The sequence below is a fragment of the Carcharhinus amblyrhynchos genome, chromosome 12 (assembly GCF_965287045.1).
Source record: "Carcharhinus amblyrhynchos chromosome 12, sCarAmb.v2.hapA, whole genome shotgun sequence".
Classification (NCBI taxonomy): Eukaryota; Metazoa; Chordata; class Chondrichthyes; order Carcharhiniformes; family Carcharhinidae; genus Carcharhinus; species Carcharhinus amblyrhynchos.
The window spans coordinates 24,251,902-24,275,109 of NC_137335.1; the positions used below are offsets into that span (position 1 = coordinate 24,251,902).

The 23,208-nt window shown below is 42.1% G+C and overlaps 1 protein-coding gene across 2 annotated transcripts in view; it reads right to left on the minus strand.

Annotated features, from left to right (window-relative positions):
* Positions 1 to 23,208, minus strand: part of map3k4 (mitogen-activated protein kinase kinase kinase 4) — a 188,034-nt gene that overhangs the window by 9,482 nt on the left and 155,344 nt on the right. For both annotated transcript variants that reach the window (XM_080200228.1, XM_080200229.1), the window contains 4 exons: positions 20,033 to 20,149; positions 16,717 to 16,876; positions 14,596 to 14,718; positions 6,323 to 6,429 (listed from right to left, as the gene is read on the minus strand). In XM_080200228.1, the coding sequence (XP_080056354.1) occupies positions 6,323 to 6,429; positions 14,596 to 14,718; positions 16,717 to 16,876; positions 20,033 to 20,149 (507 nt within the window). The remainder of the gene's footprint in view (positions 1 to 6,322; positions 6,430 to 14,595; positions 14,719 to 16,716; positions 16,877 to 20,032; positions 20,150 to 23,208) is intronic.

The window sequence follows — 23,208 nt, forward strand, 5'->3', positions numbered from 1 at the left end:
AATGAGAGGTTGGGAAGGATCTACTTCCCCTGGAAGAGGGTCACATAACCAAGACGCACATCTTCAGGCTAAAATGTGAGAGGGTTAGCTGGAAATTAGAAAGTACATCTTTTCATTCAGAGAATGACAAGATCTGCGACTCATTGTCTATAAAGGCTGGTTGATGTAGAAACTTTCATAACATTTAAAATGCTTTTGGATTATGTAACATACAAGGCTATAGATCAAGAGCTGGAAAACAGGATTAGGTTAGATGACCACTCGGCTGGTGACATCAGATTGGGCCCAATTTCCTTGCTCAAATTGCTATGATTCTACAAGACTTTTCAGAATACAATGATACCATTGTGCTATATTTACATGCCAGCTTTGAATATACACTCAATTTCTGCACTGAGCTTCTGACGGATATAAGTGAACTATCACAGAGGCTTTGTTTGGTTATTGATGATCAGTTGAAGCATGGTCTGATTGGACTGCCTGTTTGTGTAATATTTCAGTACTGAAAGGACAAAAGCTACCTTCAAAAGTACAACATGAGACCAATGGTTATCTTTCATATCAGCAACTGAGAGAAGCAGGGAGGCCATTCCTATTTTTAGTGGGCATTCATTCCCTTGCCATCAAATCATTGACCTCCAGTTTTCTATATGTTCAGATCATCAATTCCCACAGCAATCAAATGGATTGGTGCACAGTTTTCTAACCCGCTCACCAATCATCTCCTCAATTAGTCCATAGGGCAGTGTTGCCACCTCATCAGCCAGCAATCTCCTGCACGCCTGGCAATGTTCTCAGCCCTCACTGCCAGTTAGAATCAAAGAATCCTTACAGTACAGGTGTCGTCACTTGGCCCACCAACTGTCCGGAAGTGTATCTTACCTAGGCCCATCCTTTGACCTACCCCATAACCCTGAGCATTTATCTTGCTAATACCCCTAACCTATACATCCTTGGACACTAAGGGGCAATTTACCATGGCCAATCCACCTAACCTACACACAGTTGGACTATGGGAGGAAACCAGAGAAGCTGGAGGAACCCCACGCAGACATGGAGAGAACATATAAACTCCACGGTCACCCAAGGCTAGAACCGAACCAGGTCCCTGGTGCTGAGAAGTAGCAGTGCCAACCACTAAGCTACTGTGTGACCCCTCCCTACCTCCATTATAAAAAGTTTTGCAACAGTAGCCTTGTAGAGGTTCCTTCATGGCTGCTGAACTGAATATCTTTGTAAAATCACTTTTTAATAGATAAGCAAAAACAAAGATGGCTCTGCAAAAATATACAATGTTGTACCTCTCAGAAGCAAACAGCATGTGTCTGGCCACACAAGTCTTTGAACATTCAGAATAGTTTCGCCAGAAAGAATTAGCAATACTCTCCAATACCCTGCATAGTAAAACTAACTTGAGGGTGTTAGCCTTGGTTCAGTGATTAACACGACCGTCGAGTCACAAGATCCCAAGTTCAAGTTCCAATCCAGAGCTTGAGAACAAAAATCTATGCTGACGTTTCCATGCACTACTGAGGGACCACTGCAGCGAGAGAGAGGTGCCATCCTTTGAATGAGATGTTAAAGCAAAACCCCATCTGCCAAACCCCATGGCAATATTCCAAGGAACAGCAAAAGAGTTGGTCTTGGTTAACATTTAGTCCTCAATCAACATTAGGAAAAAAGATTAGCTGGTTATTATCATATTCATGTTTGTGGGAGTTTACTGTGCACAAACTGGCCACTGACTACATTTCAAATCAGAATTCATCAGCTCTAAAGTGCTTTTAGACATTTGGTGGTCACAAAAGGCACTACTTAAATGCACGTCTTTTTCTATTTCCTTTTGCTTTTAACATGAGTTATTTATTTCCTTGAAATGCCACTTAATTTAGTCTCCAAAGCACAACAATTGTTCCAGTGTGTAATGCAAGAAACACTTCTAAAATACGCTGCTGGCTGTGATTCTAAGGCAAATTATTTGTTTTATAAACAAAAAGTGCTGGAACAACTCAGCAGCTCTGGTCAGTTCTGGAGAAGCGTCATTACAGAATCGAAACATTAACCCTGTTTCACTCTCCACTGGTGTTGCCAGACTGGCTGGGTTCTTCCAGCACCTTTTGTTTTTATTTCAAATCTCCAGCGTCTGCAGTATTTTGCTTTTTCTTTTAAAGGAGCAAAGTGGCATAGTTCACATCAAAAGTAATTCTGTGAAGAAAATGGCACTGCGAAGTTCAAGAGATTACAACCATGTGATGTACAGAAGAAAGAAACTGAACTTTAAAGCAATCATTCAAATGCAACAATATGTTATTCCAAACTCTATCTAGTTAGCTATCAGAAGGATATCCATCTTTTCAGTCATTGTAAAATACAGTGAATATAAAATGCAAGTCACTGAAAGTGGCAATGCAGTTGGAGAAGGTAGTCAAGAAGGCATATGGCATGCTTGCCTTCATCAGCCAGGTCACCGAGTTTAAAAATTGACAAGTCATGTTGCAGCTTTATAGAATCTTAGTTAGGCTGCACTTGGAATATAGTGTTTAATTCTGGTCGTCACACTACCAAAAGGATGTGGAAGCTTTGGAGAGCGTACAGAAAAGATTTACCAGGATGTTGCCTGATATGGAGGGCATTAGTTATGAGGAGAGGTTGGAGAAACTTGATTTGTTTTCACTGGAACGATGGAGATTGAGGGGAGACCTGATAGAAGTCTACAAAGTGGATAGTCAGAAGCTTTTTCCCAGGGTGGAAGAGTTTAATACTAGGGGGCATAAGTTTAAGGTGCAAGGGGCAAGATTTATAGAAGATGCACAAGGCAAGATGTTTTTTTTTAAAACAGAGGGTGTGGGTACCTGGAACTCACTGCCGGGGAGGTAGTGGAAGCAGATACAATAGTGACTTTAAGGGGCATCTGGACAAATACATGAATACGATGAGAATAGAGGGATATGGTTGCTGAAAGGTTAGGGAGTTTTAGTTCAGATGGATAGCACAGTCAATGTAGGCTTGGAGGACCGAAGGGCCCAATCCTGTGCTGTAATTTTCATCGTACAAAATGTGGTCAGGAAGTGAGTTTCCTATACATATCTAATTCTATAGTGAAAGAGCTTTCTCGAGCGTGAATCACCTTCAACTTTACAATTAAAATGATGGCAACAGTAAGTGATGAGTTTCAATAGGCTGACTCATCCTTTGTACTCTACAGGGTGTGGTCTGATTCACCACTGGAGCAAAACATTTTCTTTCTGAATGTGCAGGGTGAAGGAACCACTCAAAACATTGTTACATTTCAAAGATCCCAGCTTTTAATGATTCATACTCTAAGGCATTTGAATAAAGCTCTGGCTACTTAAATGAATCATTGAAGTTTACACCCAGAAACAAAACAGTTTGAAATTCACAAGCAAGAGTTTGAATTCTACACAGCATATACTACACAATTTTAAAACTGTTTATTTGTATCCAGAAAAAATGAGGGATAATGGAACTGAAGAATACATCTATTTCAAATCTAACAAAGACTTCAAGAACTCCCAGTCAGGCAAAACGTGGAGGTAGTGCAATCCCTGCTTCTTCTGTCACATGTACAATGACCATTTCAGGATCCTGCACAATGCAAGCAGGTCATCAAAATCAGAAAATCAACTAATGTCCGCTGAATGTTAAGCAGGAACTGCTCAATCTCATTTCATTCACAGGGGGAAAATGGGGGCTATCAGTTCAATAAACAATTGTAAAGAATTGTAAAGTTACATTACTCATGTAACCAGTGCAAATTCTACATACAAATACAGAGATGGCGTAGTGCTTTTATTCACCACGATTAAAACAGGAAATTAGGACACTACATATATAAAAACATAAAAAATAAAAACACTTTTGTCACCTGCCCAGCTGATTGTGGACAAGTCCCCAGGACCGGATGGAACGCATTCAAGGGTTCTGAAAGAAATGGCGCAGGTGATAGTGGATGCCTTGATGATTATTTTCCAAATGTCGCTGGATTCTGGGGAAGTGCCGGAAGATTGGAAAATGGCTAATGTTACGCCGTTGTTTAAGAAGGGTAGCAGGCAAAAGGCAGGGAATTATAGGCCGGTCAGTTTAACATCTGTTGTAGGTAAAATGCTCAAATCCGTAATCAAGGAGAAAATAGCGAGGCATCTTGAGGAGAATTGCTTGATAGAGCAGACGTAGCACAGTTTCGTTAAGGGAAAGTCGTGTCTGACAAATTTATTGGAGTTCTATGAGGATGTGTCTAGGGCGGTGGATAGAGGAGAGCCGGTAGATGTGGTGTTTCTTGATTTTCAGAAGGCGTTTGATAAGGTGCCGCACAAGAGGTTATTACAGGAAGGTTAGGGGGCATGGAGTTGGGGGTAGGGTGCTAGCGTGGATAGGGGATTGGCTGTCAAATAGGAGGCAGAGAGTGGGTGTCAATGGGTGCTATTCGGATTGGCGGTTGGTGACTAGTGGAGTGCCCCAGGGATCGGTGCTGGAGCCTCAGCTATTTACCATTTATATAGATGATCTGGAGGAGGGAACCGAGTGTATGGTGTCGAAATTTGCTGATGACACCAAGATTGGTGGAACGGCAAATTGTGTGGAGGGTGTGGAAAGTCTGCAGAGGGATCTAGATAGGCTGGGCGAATGGGCCAGGAACTGGCAAATGGAATTTAATGTTGGCAAGTGTGAAGTTGTCCACTTTGGTAGGAATAATGGTAGGAAGGACTATTACTTACATGGCAAAAAACTGCAGCATGCAACGGTGCAGAGGGACCTCGGGGTCCTTGTGCATGAGTTGCAAAAACCCAGCCTGCAGGTGCAGCAGGTGGTCAGGAAGGCGAATGGGATGCTGGCCTTCATAGCGAGGGGGATTGAATATAAAAGTAGGGAGGTCTTGCTGCAATTGTACAGGGCACTGATGAGGCCGCAGCTGGAGTACTGTGTGCGGTTTTGGTCGCCGCACTTACGCAAGGATATTTTGGCCTTGCAGGGAGTGCAGAGGAGGTTTACGAGGCTGATACCAGAGTTGAGGGGGTTGAACTATGAGGAGAGGCTGAATAAACTAGGCTTGTACTCGTTAGAGTTTAGAAGAACATAAGAAATAGGAGCAGGAGTAGGCCATCTAGCCCTTCGAGCCTGCCCCGCCATTCAATAAGATCATGGCTGATCTGTCGCTGCTCAGTTCCACTTTCCCGCTTTCTCCCCATAACCCTTAATCCCCTCTCTTATCAAAAACCCATCAACCCGCGTCTTAAAAATATTTAGCGAGGCAGCCTCCACCACTTCAACGGGCAAAGAATTCCAGAGATTCACCACCCTTTGAGTGAAGAAGTTCCTCCTCAACTCCGTTCTAAACCGCCCCCCTTTTATCTTGAGGCTGTGCCCCCTAGTCCTACTGTCTTTTTTGAGCGGGAAGAGTCTCTCCACCTCTATCCTATCCATCCCATTCATCATCTTATACGTCTCAATGAGATCTCCCCTCATTCTTCTAAACTCTAACGAGTACAAGCCCAGTTTATTCAGCCTCTCCTCATAGCTCAACCCCCTCAACTCCGGTATCAGCCTAGTAAACCTCCTCTGCACTCCCTCCAAGGCCAAAATATCTTTGCGCAGGTGCAGTGCCCAAAACTGCACACAGTACTCCAGCTGCGGCCTCACCAATGCCCTATACAGCTGCAGCAAGACCTCCCTACTTTTATATTCAATCCCCCTCGCTATGAAGGCCAGCATCCCATTCGCCTTCCTGACCACCTGCAAGCTGGGTTTTTGCGACTCATGAGGGGAGATCTCATTGAGACGTATATGATGATGAATGGGATGGATAGGATAGAGGTGGAGATGCTCTTCCCGCTCAGAAAGGACAGTAGGACTAGAGGGCACAGTCTCAAGATAAGGAGAGGGGGGTGGTTTAGAACGGAGTTGAGGAGGAACTTCTTCACTGAAAGGGTGGTGAATCTCTGGAATTCTCTGCCCGTTGAAGTGGTGGAGGCTGCCTCGCTAAACGTATTTACAACGCGGGTAGATAGGTTTTTGATAGGCAAGGGGATTAAGGGTTATGGGGAGAAGGCGGGAAAGTGGAACTGAGCCACGACAGATCAGCCATGATCTTAATGAATGGCAGGGCAGGCTTGAAGGGCTAGATAGCCTACTCCTGCTCCCTGTTCTTATGTTCTTAGGTGCACCTGAACTTCAGGAGTGAAAAATCTGTTCCAGTTCAAACCAAACCACCAACCTGTATCTTGCCATAGCTATAACATGACTTTGCACACAAAATTTTATTCTCAATATTCAGCTACATACCTACTAACATTTAACTTCTCACCTTGCCCGTGACCATTTCCACAAGGACACACCCCAAGCTCCAAACATCTGCAGCACGTCCATGCCCTTCACCCTTTGCTCTAGTGATAACTTCAGGAGCCATGTAAGCTTTAAAAGAACAAAAATGAGACAAATCATCTGGATATCTTGCTGTTTACAAGTGGCTACTGTGTCAATGACACAACAGTAATTGCTGCACTTCAAAATAACTCATTCAATTTAACACATTTTAAAATGCTTCTGAGATGTGATAAGATGTAATATAAATGCAAGTTTTTTTCTCTCCCCAGTATGTACTTCATGGAAAATTTGTAGTCTTGGAACCACCATTTCTCCAAAGAAACACCAATGCTGATTTATTGCAGGGGCTGGAGTGTGGAAAAGTGGCGTAGTGGTTAAGTTACTGAGGTAATTCAGATGTCCAGGCAAATGCTCTGCAGACACAGATTCAAATCACATTGTGGCAGCTGATGGAGTTTAAATTCAATTAATTCTCAATTCAATCGATATATAATTCAGTTAATTTAGAATTAAAAGCTAGTGTCAATAATGGTGATGAAACTATCAGGTTCTCATAAAAATCCAGCTGGTTCACTAATCTGCCATCCTGTGAGCAACAGGTAAAGATGCTGTTAACACATATACCTGCACACCACAGAGAAATAGCCTAAAGTCAGGCACATGTACACCACATCCTGTAGGAATTTATGGGGGCCCAGATTAGGAGACAAATGGTAAGCATGATGTGTTGTTTTTGCAACTGAGCATATCTCTTCACTCCAGGGGTGATGAAGGTCACTGAGATAGTCAGGACATCGGTAATTAAGTTGGCAGAAGGTTTATTGCAGCTGGTCTGAACTGGACATGTTAAATAGTTTTAGATAAGGCAGAAGGGAGAACTAATCAAGTAAGAAGATTGAATAAACAATATCATTTGTACTCTTGCAATAACAAGAAACATGGTTAGAAGGGGAGTAGAGGGGACGGAAACGTGGGACTATGAGCCAATAGGGGAATGACAACTCACTAACAGGACAGGGACCACCAATTAGGGGAGAACAACACAATGCAAAGCCATTTCAATGCTTGTAAAAAAAGGTATAAAAATGTGCTGCAAATCGATGTAAGGTGTGCCTATTTTTGGACACCCGGTCTTGCAAGAATGTTAAATAAAATATCTTGTTCCCTCGGAACTTGACTCGACTAAATTGCTTAACTGTGAGCTGCGTTTCTCACAATCCTTATCTGGCCCATATGTGACTCCAGATCCAGAATGTGGTTGATTTTTAAGTGCCCTCTAAAATTGCTCTAAGCAAGCTGCTCAGTTGTACAAGGCTGAGATCTAGTATTGACATGCTGTGCCAGGTTGAAGTCATTAGGTTACATTTCAGCTTTATTTAAAGCAATTTTTAAAAACAGCATCTCAGGCTTTTGGCTAAGATGCAAATGAGATCAAGCCTTGGAGGAGGAGCTATGCCTACTCCAATCAGCTTGGATCATGTAGATCAAGCCCAAGACAGGAGGTGAGAGCCCTGTCTTGTCAGCTTTGATCGGGAATGTCTCAACTTGTTGAGACTGTGAATTGGACTTGATTTGACCGAATTGGAATAAAAACAAAAAAAACTGTTTTGGAAGAGTTACAAAGAAATAAAACAGGATAAACCATTTGTCATAGACCTAGGGACTAGAAACAAAATGGCAAATCCAGTCCAGTCAATTCTACAATGTTCTTCTTGCAAACATCTGAGATTTTGTACCAATATTCAGAGAACTATTCTGCTGACCAACAACAGCTTGACTCAGTCATACTCACCTTATAGCCAATGCTGTGACAGCTCCATCATCATATCTGAGGTAACAGCACAGCTGTATTCTCTCAGGAGGGAGTTATTCTAGGAGTCCTCAACATAGACTCCAGACCCAATGAATTCTCATGGCATCAGGTCAAAAATGGAAAAAGAAAATTGTTGTGCATTACCACCTACCATCCTCCCTCAGCTGAAGAATCAGTACAATGCCATGTTGAACACCACTTGGAAGAAACATTGAAGGAAGAGCACAGAATGTGTTCTGGGTAAAGGACTTCAATGGCCATCACCAAGAGTGGTTCAGGAGCACTACTACTAACAGGTCCTAAAGGACTTATCGGGCAGACTGGGCTGTGGGAGGTGTTGAGGAAAAACCAAAGAAAAAGGGAAAATCATTCTCACCAATCGGTCATAGATGCATCTGTCCACGACAGCACTGGTAGCAGTGACCACCCTGGGGAGACAAAGTCCCACCTTCACACTGCGGATACTATATTGTGTGGCACTGCCACTGTGCGAAATAGGATAGATTCAGAATTTGAATATTGTCACATGTATTAAAACTATTAGCTTTAAGGTAGCTATGGAGAATGATAGATCTGTCCCAAAAGTTAAAATTCTATATTGAAGCAAGGCCAAATTTGATGGTATCAGTCTGGTAAGTGGCATGCTTTCAAAAGTGTGCTAACCAGGGTTCAGGGTAAACACATTCCACTTAGAGTGAAGGGCAAGGTTGGCAGTAGTCAGGAACCCCTGGATGACTCAGGATATTGAGGCCCTTGTGAAGAAGAATGAGGCACCTGATGGGCATAGACAGCTGTGATCAAGTGAATCTTTTGAAGAATATAGGGGATCTACAGGCCAATGAGCCTCACATCTGCAGGGGATAAACTGTTGGAAGATATTTTGAGAGACAGGATGTACTGGCATTTAGAGATGCAAGTACTGATTAAGGACAGTTGGCATGACGTTGAGTGGAAAATCACGTCACACAAATTTGACTGAGTTTTTTGAAGGGGTAACCAAGGTAAAGAAGGGCAGTGCAGTTGATGTTAAGAACATAAGAACATAAGAAATAGGAGCAGGAGTAGGCCATCTAGCCCTTCGAGCCTGCCCTGCCATTCAATAATATCATGGCTGATCTGTCGTGGCTCAGTTCCACATTCCCGCCCTCTCCCCATAACCCTTAATCCCCTCGCTTATCAAAAACCCATCAACCCGCGTCTTAAAAATATTTAGCGAGGCAGCCTCCACCACCTCAACAGGCAGAGAATTCCAGAGATTCACCACCCTTTGAGTGAAGAAGTTCCTCCTCAACTCCGTTCTAAACCGCCCCCCCTTTATCTTGAGGCTGTGCCCCCTAGTCCTACTGTCCTTTCTGAGCGGGAAGAGTCTCTCCACCTCTATCCTATCCATCCCATTCATCATCTTATACGTCTCAATGAGATCTCCCCTCATTCTTCTTGTCTATATGGATTTTAGCAAGGCCGTTGACAAGGTACTGCAAGGTAGGTTGTTGCATAAAGTTAAATCTCATGGGATCCAGGGTGAGTTATCTAAATGGATACAAAGTTATTTTTCAAACTGGAGGCCTGTGACCAGTGGTGTGCCTCAGGGATCAGTGCTGGGTCCACTGTTATTTGTCATTTATATTAATGATTTGGATGAGAATATAGCAGGCATGGTTAGTAAGTTTGCCAATGACACCAAGGTTGTTGGCACAGTGGACAGTGAAGGAAGTTATCTCCAATTGCAACGGGATCTTGATCAATTGGGCCAGCGAGCTGAGGAATGGCAGATGGAGTTTAATTCAGAGAAGTGCGAGGTGATGCATTTTGGTAGACTAAATCAGGGCGGGACTTACTCAGTTAATGATAGGGTGTTTGGGGTTACAGAACAAAGAAATGCAGGGGTTCATGTTCATAGCTCCTTGAAAGTGGAGTCACAGGTGGACAGAGTGGTGAAGGCGGCATTCGGCATGCTTGGTTTCATCGGTCAGAACACTGAATACAGGAGTTGAGATGTCTTGTTGAAATTGTACAAGACATTGGTACGGTCACATTTGGAATACTGTGTGCAATTCTGGTCACCCTATTATAGAAAGGATATTATTAAACTAGAAAGGATGCAGAAAAGATTTACTAGGATGCTACCGGGACTCGATGGATTGAATTATAAAGAGAGGCTAAATAGACTTGGACTTTTTTTCTCTGGAGTGTAGGAGGCTGAGACGTGACCTTATAGAGGTTGATAATACAATGAGGGGCATAGATAAGGTAGATAGTTGATATCTTTTCCCCAAAGGTAGAAGAGTCTAAAACTAAAGGGCATAGGTTTAAGGTGAGAGGGGAGAGGGGAGAGATACAAAAGTGTCCAGGGAGGCAATTTTTTCACAGAGGCTGGTGAGTGTCTGGAACAAGCTGCCAGAGGTAGTAGTAGAGGCAGGTATAATTTTATCTTGCAAAAAGCATTTAGATAGTTACACAGGTACGATGGGTTCAGAGGGATATGGGCCAAATGCGGGCAATTGGGATTAGCATAGGGTTTTTTTAAAAAAAAGGTGGCATGAACAAGTTGGGCTGACGGACTTGTTTCCATGATGTAAACCTCAATGACTCTATTAGTATACAATGAAAAGTATTGCTTCTTCCATACTATACAGACATTCATACAGAAGGAAAGGAGAGTGCACAGAATGTAGTGTTACAGTCATTGTTAGGGTGTAAAGGAAGATCAACATAGTGAGAGGCAAGTCCATTCAAATATCTGACGGCAGCAGGTAAGAAGCTGTTCTCGAGACGGTTGGTACATGATCTGAGTTTTGTATCTTTTCCCGGAAGGAAGCAGGTAGAAGAGAGAATGTCCAGGATGTGTGGGATCCTTAGCTATGCTGGCTGCTTTTTCAAGGCAGCAGGAAGTGTAGACAGAGTCAATGAATGGGAGGCTGGTTTGCATAATGGACTGGGCTTCACTCACTTTGTAGTTTCTTGCAGTCTTCAGCAGAGCAAGAACCATACCGAGCTGTGATGCAACCAGAAAGAATGTTTTCTATGGTGCATCTGTAAAAGTTGGTAAGAGTTGTAGCAAACATGCCAAACTTCCTTAGTCTTCTGAGAAAGTAGAGGGGTTGATGGGCTTTGTTAACTATAGTGTCAGCATGGAGGGATCTGGACACCTAATAACATAAAGCTTTCCACCATTTATACTTCAACCCATTGACGTAGACAGGAACAGATCCAGTAGCTCATTCTGGGCATCCATGAAGCGATGCGGGCCATCAGTAACTTAATATAGAACCATAATTTGTAATCACATGGCTGAGCAAATTGCTCACTTTACCATCAGCAGCAACTCTGGTTAAATGTGGGACAGCACGGAGGCACAGTGGTTAACACTGCTGCCTCAGCACCAGGGACCCAGGTTCAATTCCGGCCTTGGGTGACCGTGTGGAGTTTGCACATTCTCCCCAGGTCTGTGTGGGTTTCCTCCAGGTGCTCCAGTTTCCTCTTACAGTCCAAAAGGTGTGTGTGTTAGCTGATTGACTATGCTAAACTGCTCATTAGTGTCAGAGGGGTTATTGGGGCAGGGCTGGAGTGAGATTGTCATTGGTGCAGGTTCAATGGGCTGAATGGCCTCCTGCTGTACTGTAGGGATTCTATGATTCCATTCTATGATTAAATGAAGAGTGCCAGGAGTACCTAAAAATATCAGGTGCCAAACTGGTGAAGAACTGAACTCCATGCATGCCAAATACAGGTACCATGTGATACCAAGAAACAGGCTGAAACATTTGACACAGGAAAGCCTAAGGGTCCTGACAGCATTCTGGCAATAGTACTGAAGACTCGTGCTCTAGAATGATCAGCAGTCCTAGCCAAACAGTTCCAGGACACTTACATCACTGGCTTCAACCCAACAATTTTGAAAATTGCCCAACATGATAGGTCAACCTGTCCAATAAACACCCCATCAGTCTATTCATGGTGAAAGGGATAATTGACAGTGCTTTCAAGTGGCATTTACACAGCAATGATCTACTCATTGCGGGTTCCATCAGTGCCATTCAGCTCCTGATTTCATTACAGTGTTGGCTCAAACATGAACAAAAGAGCTGAACTCTAGAGTTAAGATGAGAGTGACAGCCTTGACATTAAAGCAGCATTTGACCAGGTGTTGCATTATTGCCCTATTAAAATTGAAGTCAATGGGAATAAGAGGAAAACTCTCCATTTGTTGGAGTCCTACCCACCACAAATGGAAGATGGTTGCAGGAGGCCAATTACCTGAACCTTAGGACATTGTCAGAGTCATCTTCAGGTGCTTCATCAATAACCTCCACTCTATCTTAGTCAGAAATGGCAATATTCACTGATTGTTGAGTGTTCGGTACTATTCATGACTCTTCATTAAATGAAGTAGTTTTTGCTAGTATGCAGCAAGATCTGAGCAACGTTCAGGCTTGGGCTGATATGTGGCAAATAACATTCATGCCACACGCGTGCTGGACAACGACCATCTCCAACAAGAGAAAATCTACCACCTCCCCATGATATTCAATGGCATTACCATCACTGAATCCCCCACTATCATCATCCTGGGAGTTACCATTGGCCAGAAACTGAACTGGAACAGCTGCATAAATATTGTGACGACAAGAACAGGTCAAAAGTTGGGAATTCTGCAGTGAATATTTAACTATCTTATTGACTCCTCAAAGCCTGTCCACCACCTACAAGGCACAGGTCAGAAGTGTGATAGAATGCGCTCTACTTGCCTGAATGAGTGCAGCTTCAACAATGCTTAGGAAGCTTGACACTAACCAGGACAAAGCAGCTTGCTTGACCAGAACAGTATCTAGCACTTCAAACATTCACTCCTGCCACTGCTGATGGACACAGGTAGCAGTGCACACTATCTGCAAGATGCACTGTCTACGACCCATCAAGCATCTTTCAACAGCATCTTCGAAACATGTAGAGGTGGAAAGCAGCCAGGGCTTTTGTTCCAAATCACTACGCATTGACTTCTGCTAGAGAATGTGTACAAGGGGGATTACAGATGAATTGCCTTAAAACATTTATGTAGTCCATTGTATTTAACTTCATACAGAAGCTGGCTGGCTTCCTCATGGGCTAGATCACACAGGGCAGAAAGCATAACAAAACCCAACCCCCACCATGAAACAGTGCGTTCCAGAGGGAAAATCTTCACTGGAGAAATATTCAGCCAGCATGAATATATACTCTATGCAAACGGCAAACATTCACAAACAAATCTCTGTCCCAAAATCCCCAGATGTTCTACCCACTGTAGCGTAGTTCAAAATTAACATGTAAAAATTACATAACATGTAAAATAATGACCCACTTATTCAACATATGAGCAATAGAATACAGGCAAATTTATTCACTGCATTAAGTTCAAGGTACCTAGAGATTACCCCTGGCTACATTGCTATTTGATTAACATACAAATGCCATTCATCAGTCTGCTTTAATCCACCAAAAAATAAATAAGCTAATGCTGGCATTAAAGTAAGAATCCAAGGATATTTTATATTATTGCAATTTCCATGTTTCATGCTCTTAATGAAACTTGAGTTGGGTGAAATTCTAAGTAAGAAACAAAAATAAATTGAAATGGATTATGATCCATGAAAACAAACAGAAATTGTGAAATCAAGCCAATAGGAAAATGTCAACCCTGTAGCAGGTTTTACAAGAATGGTCTCTACAGCAACAATCCATATCCAAGGCGCTCAATATTGCAACACTCAGCATTGAATCATTCTGGAACTGCACACAGAAAACAGTACATCAATCATCTACATCTCTGAAAAATTCGAGCAAGGTTTTTCAAAATATACGGTAACGATTGTTATAATCAAGTGCCCTATCCCTGGTGTAATCAGCTTTTAGTATACAAGAATATGATCTGCTGTCAACACTTCAAACATGACTAAATTCTCATTCATGTTGTGCAATGGAATGTCAAAGATGTGGCTGCAATGATAGGAACCATGGCATAATTGCACAACAGTAGGATGGGAATATTGAGGTTAGAGTATTACTAAATTTCAACTGCTCTTTAAAGTCAAACAATAAGCACCACCAAACCAGCTATACTGCTGAGCATGGAGATTTGCAATGTAACCCACATCTACTCTACACCCCCTTCCTATGGTGTCCTTCTACTTTATGGGGCATATTGTTGGTTGAGTTAACTGTTTACATTAGTCCCTACACACATGTAGACAGCTCTACTCTCCCACCATCCAAATCTGGCCAAAATTTAAAGTTAGCAGAAAGCCAACCAGATGACACTGAAAACAAAATGAAATTTGAAAAGTAACTCGCAACTGAGAGTCAATGTAAAGCTGAAACCATTTGCTTCAAATGAATAATATGTGCACTGATCTAACTGAATGACTATACTAAAAGGCAAACTCCCCCAAGAATTCTCTTACCAGCAGTTCCAAGAGTACTGTTCACTTCACCAGGCATGGTCTGTGCAATATTCTTCAGTTTTACTGAACAACCAAAGTCCCCCAGTTTGATTAGACCTGATGAGGTGAGGAAGATATTGGCACCTAAAATATGAAGAAACCTTCAATTTTAGCATACAATAAAGTAAAAAGGACATTACTGCCAAATACAGTTTGGGGCTCCCTGGAAGACATCCTATTTATTCAGGACTGTAGAAGCTGGTGACGTAAAGCAAAATCAGTGCAAGACTGCAGGTGGAATAGTGGAATTAAACACTGTACCTCATTTGATAGCCTCTGAACTCAAGCATGCTACAGAAACTTTTAGTATTGTATAAGCAATGCGGCAGTAGTGCCACTAGAGGCACTGGAATCTTCAGCTTGCTCAGAGGCCACATGTCCTTTCAGTTTCATAGAAAATGTGCACCTTTCCTGACAATGGGAGAAGTTCATTGCCAGAATGGGAAAGTTCTGATTTGTGCAGTATAGCAAGAGAATTTGCCCTGCAGCAGAAAATGAGATAACCAGGAAATTAGCTCATTTTATAGAAGGATATGCAGCAAGTGACCCCAAAACATAAACGGTCTACTTAAAGACAGCAAATACATTTTGCCTCAGCATGACCCTTTTATTTTTCAGTCTTGCAGCAACTGGAATATACATTGCTAGATATATACTGCACCCGATAATGGTGTACTGCCATTATTCAAATGTTAGTTCAATCACAGCAAATGTTTGCCAGATCACAAATCTTAACTTTGATTGTAAGTGTCTACTAAAACATATATCTCATACAGGGTGATACAGAAACTTGCCCTGAGTGTCTATTGGCTAGTGGTAGTATGTGAAGGCTAGGGGCATGAAAGTTAGTTTAGGTAGAATCATGCTCATCTGGGATTTTGGTGCCTGGTCTGTTAACCTAGGAGTGAGGGTGGATTACTGTTGGCCTCAGAGTTAGGGGCAACAGAAGAAAAAAAAGCAGAAAAAGAAAAACCAGCCAAGGTTCCCAAACAATGGCCCCACTGCAAATCATCACAGGGATGGAGGGAGGTGTTAATTGATAGATAAGGCTGCAGAGGAACTATCCTGTTCTTTCTGGATGGCATTGGAGCAGCTCAAACTCAAATAAACATCAGAACAAATCGCAACAGTCTTTCAGAAATGATCAACTTTACATGAAGTCATCCCAATGTATATAATTATGCAGTGCTACAATGTTGGGTCCAAAGATGTGTAGGTTAGGACAGAGGGAAGACCTAGGTAAAGTGCTCTTTCAGAGAGATGGTGTTGATGGGTTGAATGTCCTCCTCTGAATTGTAGGGATTCTATGGGTACAGACATCATGACAGGGAAAGAATGGTAAACCACAGAGAATCTCCCACAGAACCACACAGTGCAGAAGAGGCCCTTTGGCACGTTGAGTTGCACCCACGTGACCTACCTATCTAAGCCAATTTACCAACATAGCCTTGAATATCATGATGTGCCAAATGCTCATCCAGGCGCTTTTTGAAGGGTGTGAGACAACCCACATCTACCTCTGCCAATCTCCCATCCTTCTTACCCGGTTACACACTCACCATCCTGCCACCGCCACCACCACCACCACCACCGCCCCCCCACCCCCACCTGTTATTGGCTGCCCACTCACACCCTGGGTCTGATTGCATGCTGCCCATTCACCCTGCCGGACCCGATTGCACAATGCCCTAACTTCCCGGACCCAATCACACACTATCCACCTCCCCCCCAACCCCAATCTGATTGCACGCTGCCTTCATCCAATTGCATGCTATCCACCCCCACCCTCAAGCCAATCGCACTGCCCTCAGTTTTATACATTACTTGCTGCCACAACCTATGGAAGCATGTTTAAAATACAATTAAGATGTGGGAATGCCGGCATTGGACTGGGGTGGGCACAGTAAGAATTCTAACAACACCAGGTTAAAGTCCAACAGGTTTATTTGGAATCACAAGCTTGTGATTTCAAACAAACCTGTTGGACTTCAACCTGGTGTGGTGAGACTTCTTAGAATACAAATAACAGTTACTGAGATTAGCTCAGTTTCAATTACATGTGCTTTTAGGCAAATGCATTACCCTTGATATCACGGTGTACAATTCCATGTTCGTGTAGTACATTGATAGCTGTGGTGATTTGCTTTGTGTATAATCGTATTACGTGTTCCTGGAGACCCAGCCTGGCCACCTCTTCAAGCGTGCCTTCATCACAATACTCCATAAAGATGTACATTTCTTCCTGATGCAAAAATAAACACCATGGTCAACATATACGGTGGCTGTATGGTGTCCAAATATTGAGACACATAATAACGTTACGTTTAATCACAAGAAATACATGCATACAAATTTAGGGGGCAACTACATTTGGAGAGAGTGGTTTTTAATCTAAAGTATAGATTCCAGTAAGTGAATGAACTGATATTTGAGTGCTTTATCAAAGCAGTTTGGCACAGTATTCAAGGGAAGGTCATAGGCTTAATGGCATAATATTCACGCGTTATTTTTAATAGGAGGAGGCCCACAGGTTTCGTGCAAATGCAACTCTGTCCTGATAGTGCACAAGTGGTTCTTCTGCCTTTGAAAGGAAAGTTCCAGTCACCAACAGTACAGAAAGTAAGAAACCTGACTCAAAACTAGTTTTTGTCTCTACTGTATCATCACAGTCAAACTAAAGTATAATTTAAGGAAGAGATACAGACTTAACATTTTAAGTGGTTATTAAATCATTAAACAGAGAACTGAACATTCATCTAATCCAAGGGCATTTTATTCGAAATCAATGGGCCAGGATGAAAGAAATGTTACATAACATTTACATAACTTGATCTGGTTCTCAACCTTTGGACAAAAAGCAAGCCAAGGAACACAAGCACAAAGAGTTGTCATCATACATAAGTTGACTGCAATTCTACTTTGCTAAACACTTTATGAAAGCAATGCCACTTTAAACTGTAATCATCTAGTTTAGCACTGACTAATGATAATAAAAGCAAAAAATGCTGGTAACACTGCTGGGCAGAAAATATCTATTAAAAGGTGGTGGCGTTAATGTTTCAGGCTCACTAAATTAATTTTTAGTTCTCTGAAAGAATAAGACAGTTTACAGGAAACAGGGTTTATGAGGTGCTGCTGATAGTTGACAGTCACAGTAGAAAGAACTCAGCCTTTGGTATGTTGTTGTCCAAGAGTGACAGATTTATAACTGTGAAAACATAAGAATGGTCTTTAATGAAAACTCAGCAGATCACTGTTCACTCTCATTCTTTGATCCTGTTGAGCTATTTTTCTTTGGTACTTTCAAAACCCTAGAGGAGACTGTGTTTGATGAACCATCTGTCACGAGGATCCTCATCTGATCTACCATTTCCATCAGTCTGGCCCCAAACAGTGGAGGCAACAGAAAAACACCCAAAGAGAATTAACAAAAGCCTTAAAGATCATACAGCAGCAACCCATCTCAGTTAGCACCTCTTAACTTCTTAACTCCAGTGACCAGTAGCCAGTGTGCCCATAGTGCCCGATTGGCCCCAAAGTTCACATAACAAGCACCTGCAAAGAAATCCTTGGCGTATCTACCAGGAAACATTATGACTGGCTTGACAAAACAACCGAGAGATACAGGATCTAACTGATTTGAAAACACAGCTTTAACTGACTGGAAATTTCAGTACAGCTCAAGGGAAAAAAACAGTTCTATGTGTTACTGGAGGCAGAGGTATAGCATAAAATGTATGACAAAGAACAAATGGTAGGTAGAAAGAGCTTGTACCACTGTCAAAACAATCCATGGCCAAGTATTCAAAAATTCATCCTACTGGCAGCCAAACATGGAGGAGAGTTCATCAAGGACAGGAGGGCAGTCAGTGCTCGTTGGAAAGAACATTTTGAAGAGCTCTTCAACTCAGACCCTGTCTTTGACTCAAATCTCCCCAAATCCATTCAAACAATCTCTACAGTGCAGAAGCAGGCCACTCGGCCCATTGAGACTGCACCGCCTACAATTGGAGCCGGGCTCTATTCTCATAACTCCACTAATCCCCCAGCACCAAGGTCAATTTAGCATGGCCAATCAATCTAACCCACACATCTTTGGATTGTGGGAAGAAACTGGAGCAGCTGAAGGAAACCCATGCAGACACAGGGAGAACTTGCAAACTCCAGACAGTGACCCGAGGCTGGAATTGAACCCAGATCCCTGTGAGGTGCTGTGAGGCAGCAGTGCTAACCACTGTGCCAACATACTGTCCTTAATACCCTAGCTGGTCTTGGCGCTACCCAAGGTCTTGAGCAAAGTTGAAAAAGCCATTCAACAACTGAAAAGTAACAAATTCTATCGAACAGATAGAAACACAGCAGAAACACACACCTGTAGGGCTGCATATCCTCATAGCCCTGTTTCGAGGAAGTAAAGCACACGTCAGCATTCTTAGGAATGCTCCGATTATGACTATATTCAAGAATGGAGACAAGTCTAAATATAGTAACTACAAAAAAGTTTCCCTGGTGTCTGTTATAAGGAAGATCATTCCAAGAATACTCCTCAACCATCTCCTCCCAATGGCGAAGGAGCTCCCTCTAGATCGCTTCAATTTTCACCCATCAAGAGGCATATTCATATACAAGGAACAGTACCAGCTCCTGCTTTTTTACAACCCCATGAAAGCTTTCAACTGCGAAGGCTTTTAGTGTATCCTCCTCAAATCTTTCTGCCCTTAAATTTGCCACTGTCTTCCACTTACTCCAAGGTGACATGCAAACCGTAATCCTCACCAATGGAGCTACCAACGAGCTCATCTCAGTGCAAACCGAGAAGAAACAACATGTCATTGCACCAATGTTTTCTCCATCATCACCAGTGCAGCATTTCACCTTCAGCAAATTACCCAAAGGAATGGGGATCATCTACAAAACGGATGGGAGCATTCAATCCAAAACCACTCCAACCTCAGTCATAAAGCTTCAGTATGCAGATGACACTTGTGTATGTGCTCACTCAGGAATGGAGCTCCAGGTCACTGTTGACTCCTTCGTCAAGGTATACGAAAAAATGGGCTTTAGTGTGGTAGAAACTGAAGATTATGCACTGGACTCTTCAGTCATTGTAGAACTCATCATACTAGAGAAGAAGCAAGTCGTCATTGATTCCTTGGAATTGCCTAAGATGATCAGGATATCCTCAACTCAATCTGAAAGTACAGCTTTCAATCAGAACACTGTTATTCCTCCTCAGAGACGCCCCTTCTCTTGAATTATTGAAGCTCTCTGCCCCTCTGCTTTTCATATCTTAAAATGCTACCTTGCCTTTTGGAATATGGAAGTCAAGGAAATTAGCTTTGTATTAGAATATGAAGCGAAAAGGTGATTTGAACCACTGTGATCAGAAAGTACTTACCCTGTGCAATTCTACACCAAAATACCTAACCAGGTTTGGGTGTTTGATACCTTCAAAAATTTTCAACTCGTCTGCTGTCTCCTTGATTGTTTTATGATCATTTGGCTGGAATCTGATCTACAAATATCAAGGAGGGCGAAATACAAAGTTATTAAAGAGAATGAGTTGCATTTACATAGCATTTTTCAAATTTCACAACTGGGAAATATGCAGATGACACAAAAAGTGGCTGTGCAGTGGACAGTGCAGAAGACAGCTGTAAGCTCCAAAATGATAGTGATAGGTTGGTGGTCCAGACAGGAAAGTGGCAGACGGAGTTCAACACTTTTAAGTGTGAGATAATGCATTTAGAGAGGTCAAACCGTAAAAGGGAGGTCAAACAGTAAAAGGAAGGTCAAACAGTAAAAGGGCTACACAATAAATGGGAATTTACTGAGAGAAATAGATGAAGTGAGAGATCTTGGCATCCAAGTGCACAGATCCCCTCTGCGCTGTACCATTTTTATTGTTCTATGGTTAGGGACCAGATCAGAAAGCCCAAGATATATTGTGAAGTTAGGCTAGGCCCCAAACATTAGTGTGAGTATAATCATTCCAGGTGTGATTCTCTTGACACACTAGGAAGCTTTTATCAAAACAAACTCTATTTAACAATACAGCTTAACAAATAAATTAGCTCAACTTACACCAATTAAAATACTTAAACATGACAAGATACAATTCTTCAATACTAATCTATTTGTTCCAATTCAAGCAATATTCCTCAGACTTAAAATTCCTCCTCAAAAATCAGTTAGCAAACAACACAGGTGTGTGCGCTGGTGTGTGGGCTCCCAGTCCTCAAGCCTCCAGAACCTCTCTGGAAAGACAGAGAGGCCTAGTTCTCCTACCAAGTCTCACACAGCAATTCCATGGAGGGGGAGAGAGAGTCAGACAGACAGACAGAGAGTCAGACAGACAGACAGAGAGTCAGACAGACAGACAGAGAGTCAGACAGACAGACAGAGAGTCAGACAGACAGACAGAGAGTCAGACAGACAGACAGAGAGTCAGACAGAGATTTCTTGCTTTCAAAACCAACCAGAAAACTAAATCTTTTTCCCTGCAAGTTTACCTCCTCCCATTAGCATGTGATTCTGTCTTTTGTCAACCTAACTAAAACCCTTCTCTAAAACCCCAGGGGAAAAGTCAAAAATAAACAAAAATGCATTAGCTCAGATTAAAACACTCCATTATCTAAGATCAATCATTAGCCTGGTGCAGACAGTGCTGAAGTATAAAAGTACTCCATATAAGAAACATGGTAAAAAAGTACTTTTATTAAAGGCACAGTAGGGTCACAGGATGCCTCAAGTGCTTTACAGACAATTAAATATTTTTGTTTTTGAAGCACAGTCACTGCTATTATGGAAACACAATAGCCAGTGGATGCACAGCAAGATCTCTCAAACAGCAACAAGATTAAGTATGCTTTCTTAGGTGGTTTTGAAGTATAAGTATTTGCCAGGGCACCCCTGAGAACTCCCTTGTGCTTCTCGACATTGTGCCATGGAGCCTTTTATGACCCCTGAAAGGGCACACAGGACCTTGGTTTAATTTCTCATCTGAGACTACATGGAGGGCAGCACAGTGGTTAGTACTGCAACCTCACAGCATTAGGGACCCAGGTTTGATTTCTGGCTTGAATCACTGTCTGTGTGGAGTCAGCACGTTCTACCCCTTTCTGCATGGGTTTCCTCTGGGTGCTCTGGTTTCCTCCCACAGTTCGAAAGACACGCTGGTTAGGTGCACTGGCCATGCTAAATTTTCCCTCATTGTACCTGAACAGATGCAAGAGTGTGGCAACCAGCTGATTTTCACAGTAATTTCATTGCAGTGTTAATGTAAGCCTTTTGACACTAATAAACTTTAAAATGTTAAACCTCCAACAATGCAGCACATCCCCAGAATTGCCCTGAGGTGTGTTAACATAGATTACATGCTTTAATCTCTGCCACTGAACTGACCCACGCCTTCTGATTCAGGAGGTGAGACTGCTAATAAATAAATCATGAATGAAAACAGTGAAATGGGTTGCAAACATTATCATTCAAGTTTCACTTAAGTGAAAATCAGATTATTGCATTTCTTTGTCAATTCAATTTCAACAATTTTCAAAATGTTTTATACAGTAAAGAAATACAATTAAGTAGTGGGATCAAATGAAGACATGCAGATGTATTTCCACTTGAACAGTCCATCAGTAATTTACTGTAGCCAATGTGCTATCCAAACACACACAAAAAATGTATTTAGCACAGCGTGCAAAACATGCTGTGGAACATAAAACCTAAAATTACTATCCGTCAAAAAACGTCCTTCCACAAAACAAGGAGTTGATTATACCTCCATTAATCCTCTTCCTGGAGCCCCATGTTTATTTCCTAACCACTCAATTACATATGACAGAAAACAAAGTTTCTTGCATAACAAATTGGTCAAAAAATTAAACACCGATGGACAGGATAAAACTTACTAAGTACACTATCCACTCCATCTTCTAACACAAAGTAAAAAAAGTTTTGTCTATTCTGAGGGATCTTGGATATGCCTTTTCTTCCATTCCTACACTAAATTTTTTCATCCACGGGTACCTTTGACTTTATGGGAAACTATATGGCATAATTTTACAAAATCACACTTCTGGTACAGAATCTTATTCATCTGAGGTGTATTTTGGGAATTCTTCTCATGGCATTTTGACCAGTAAGGGCGAGAGTCATGTTTGTAACCCCGAGATGTTCTCCAGCAATTAAGGATCTGTGTTAGAGCAAAATTTCATGAATATACCCATCAGGCACATACACAATCCCAGATCCAGGGGTACGTACAAAAAGTTACCAATTCGAGGACTAAGTAGGTTATTCATTATTTGCAAATGGCAAGAGTGAATCATAATTGCTGGTCTGCCTTTTAATTTCCCACTGGCTAAGATGGCGCATTTGCCTTCCTTTGATCCAGTGGCTACCTTAAACCATTAGAAAGATGAATAACAATTACAAGATGAAGGTTAGCCCGGGCTGAGATTGAGATTGTCAACTCTCATCTTTAGATTGCTCTAGTTTCCAGAGCACATGGTGAATATGAATGAGCCAGGGCAAGCAGACAGCAGTTGAATGGGGAATACAATAGAGTGA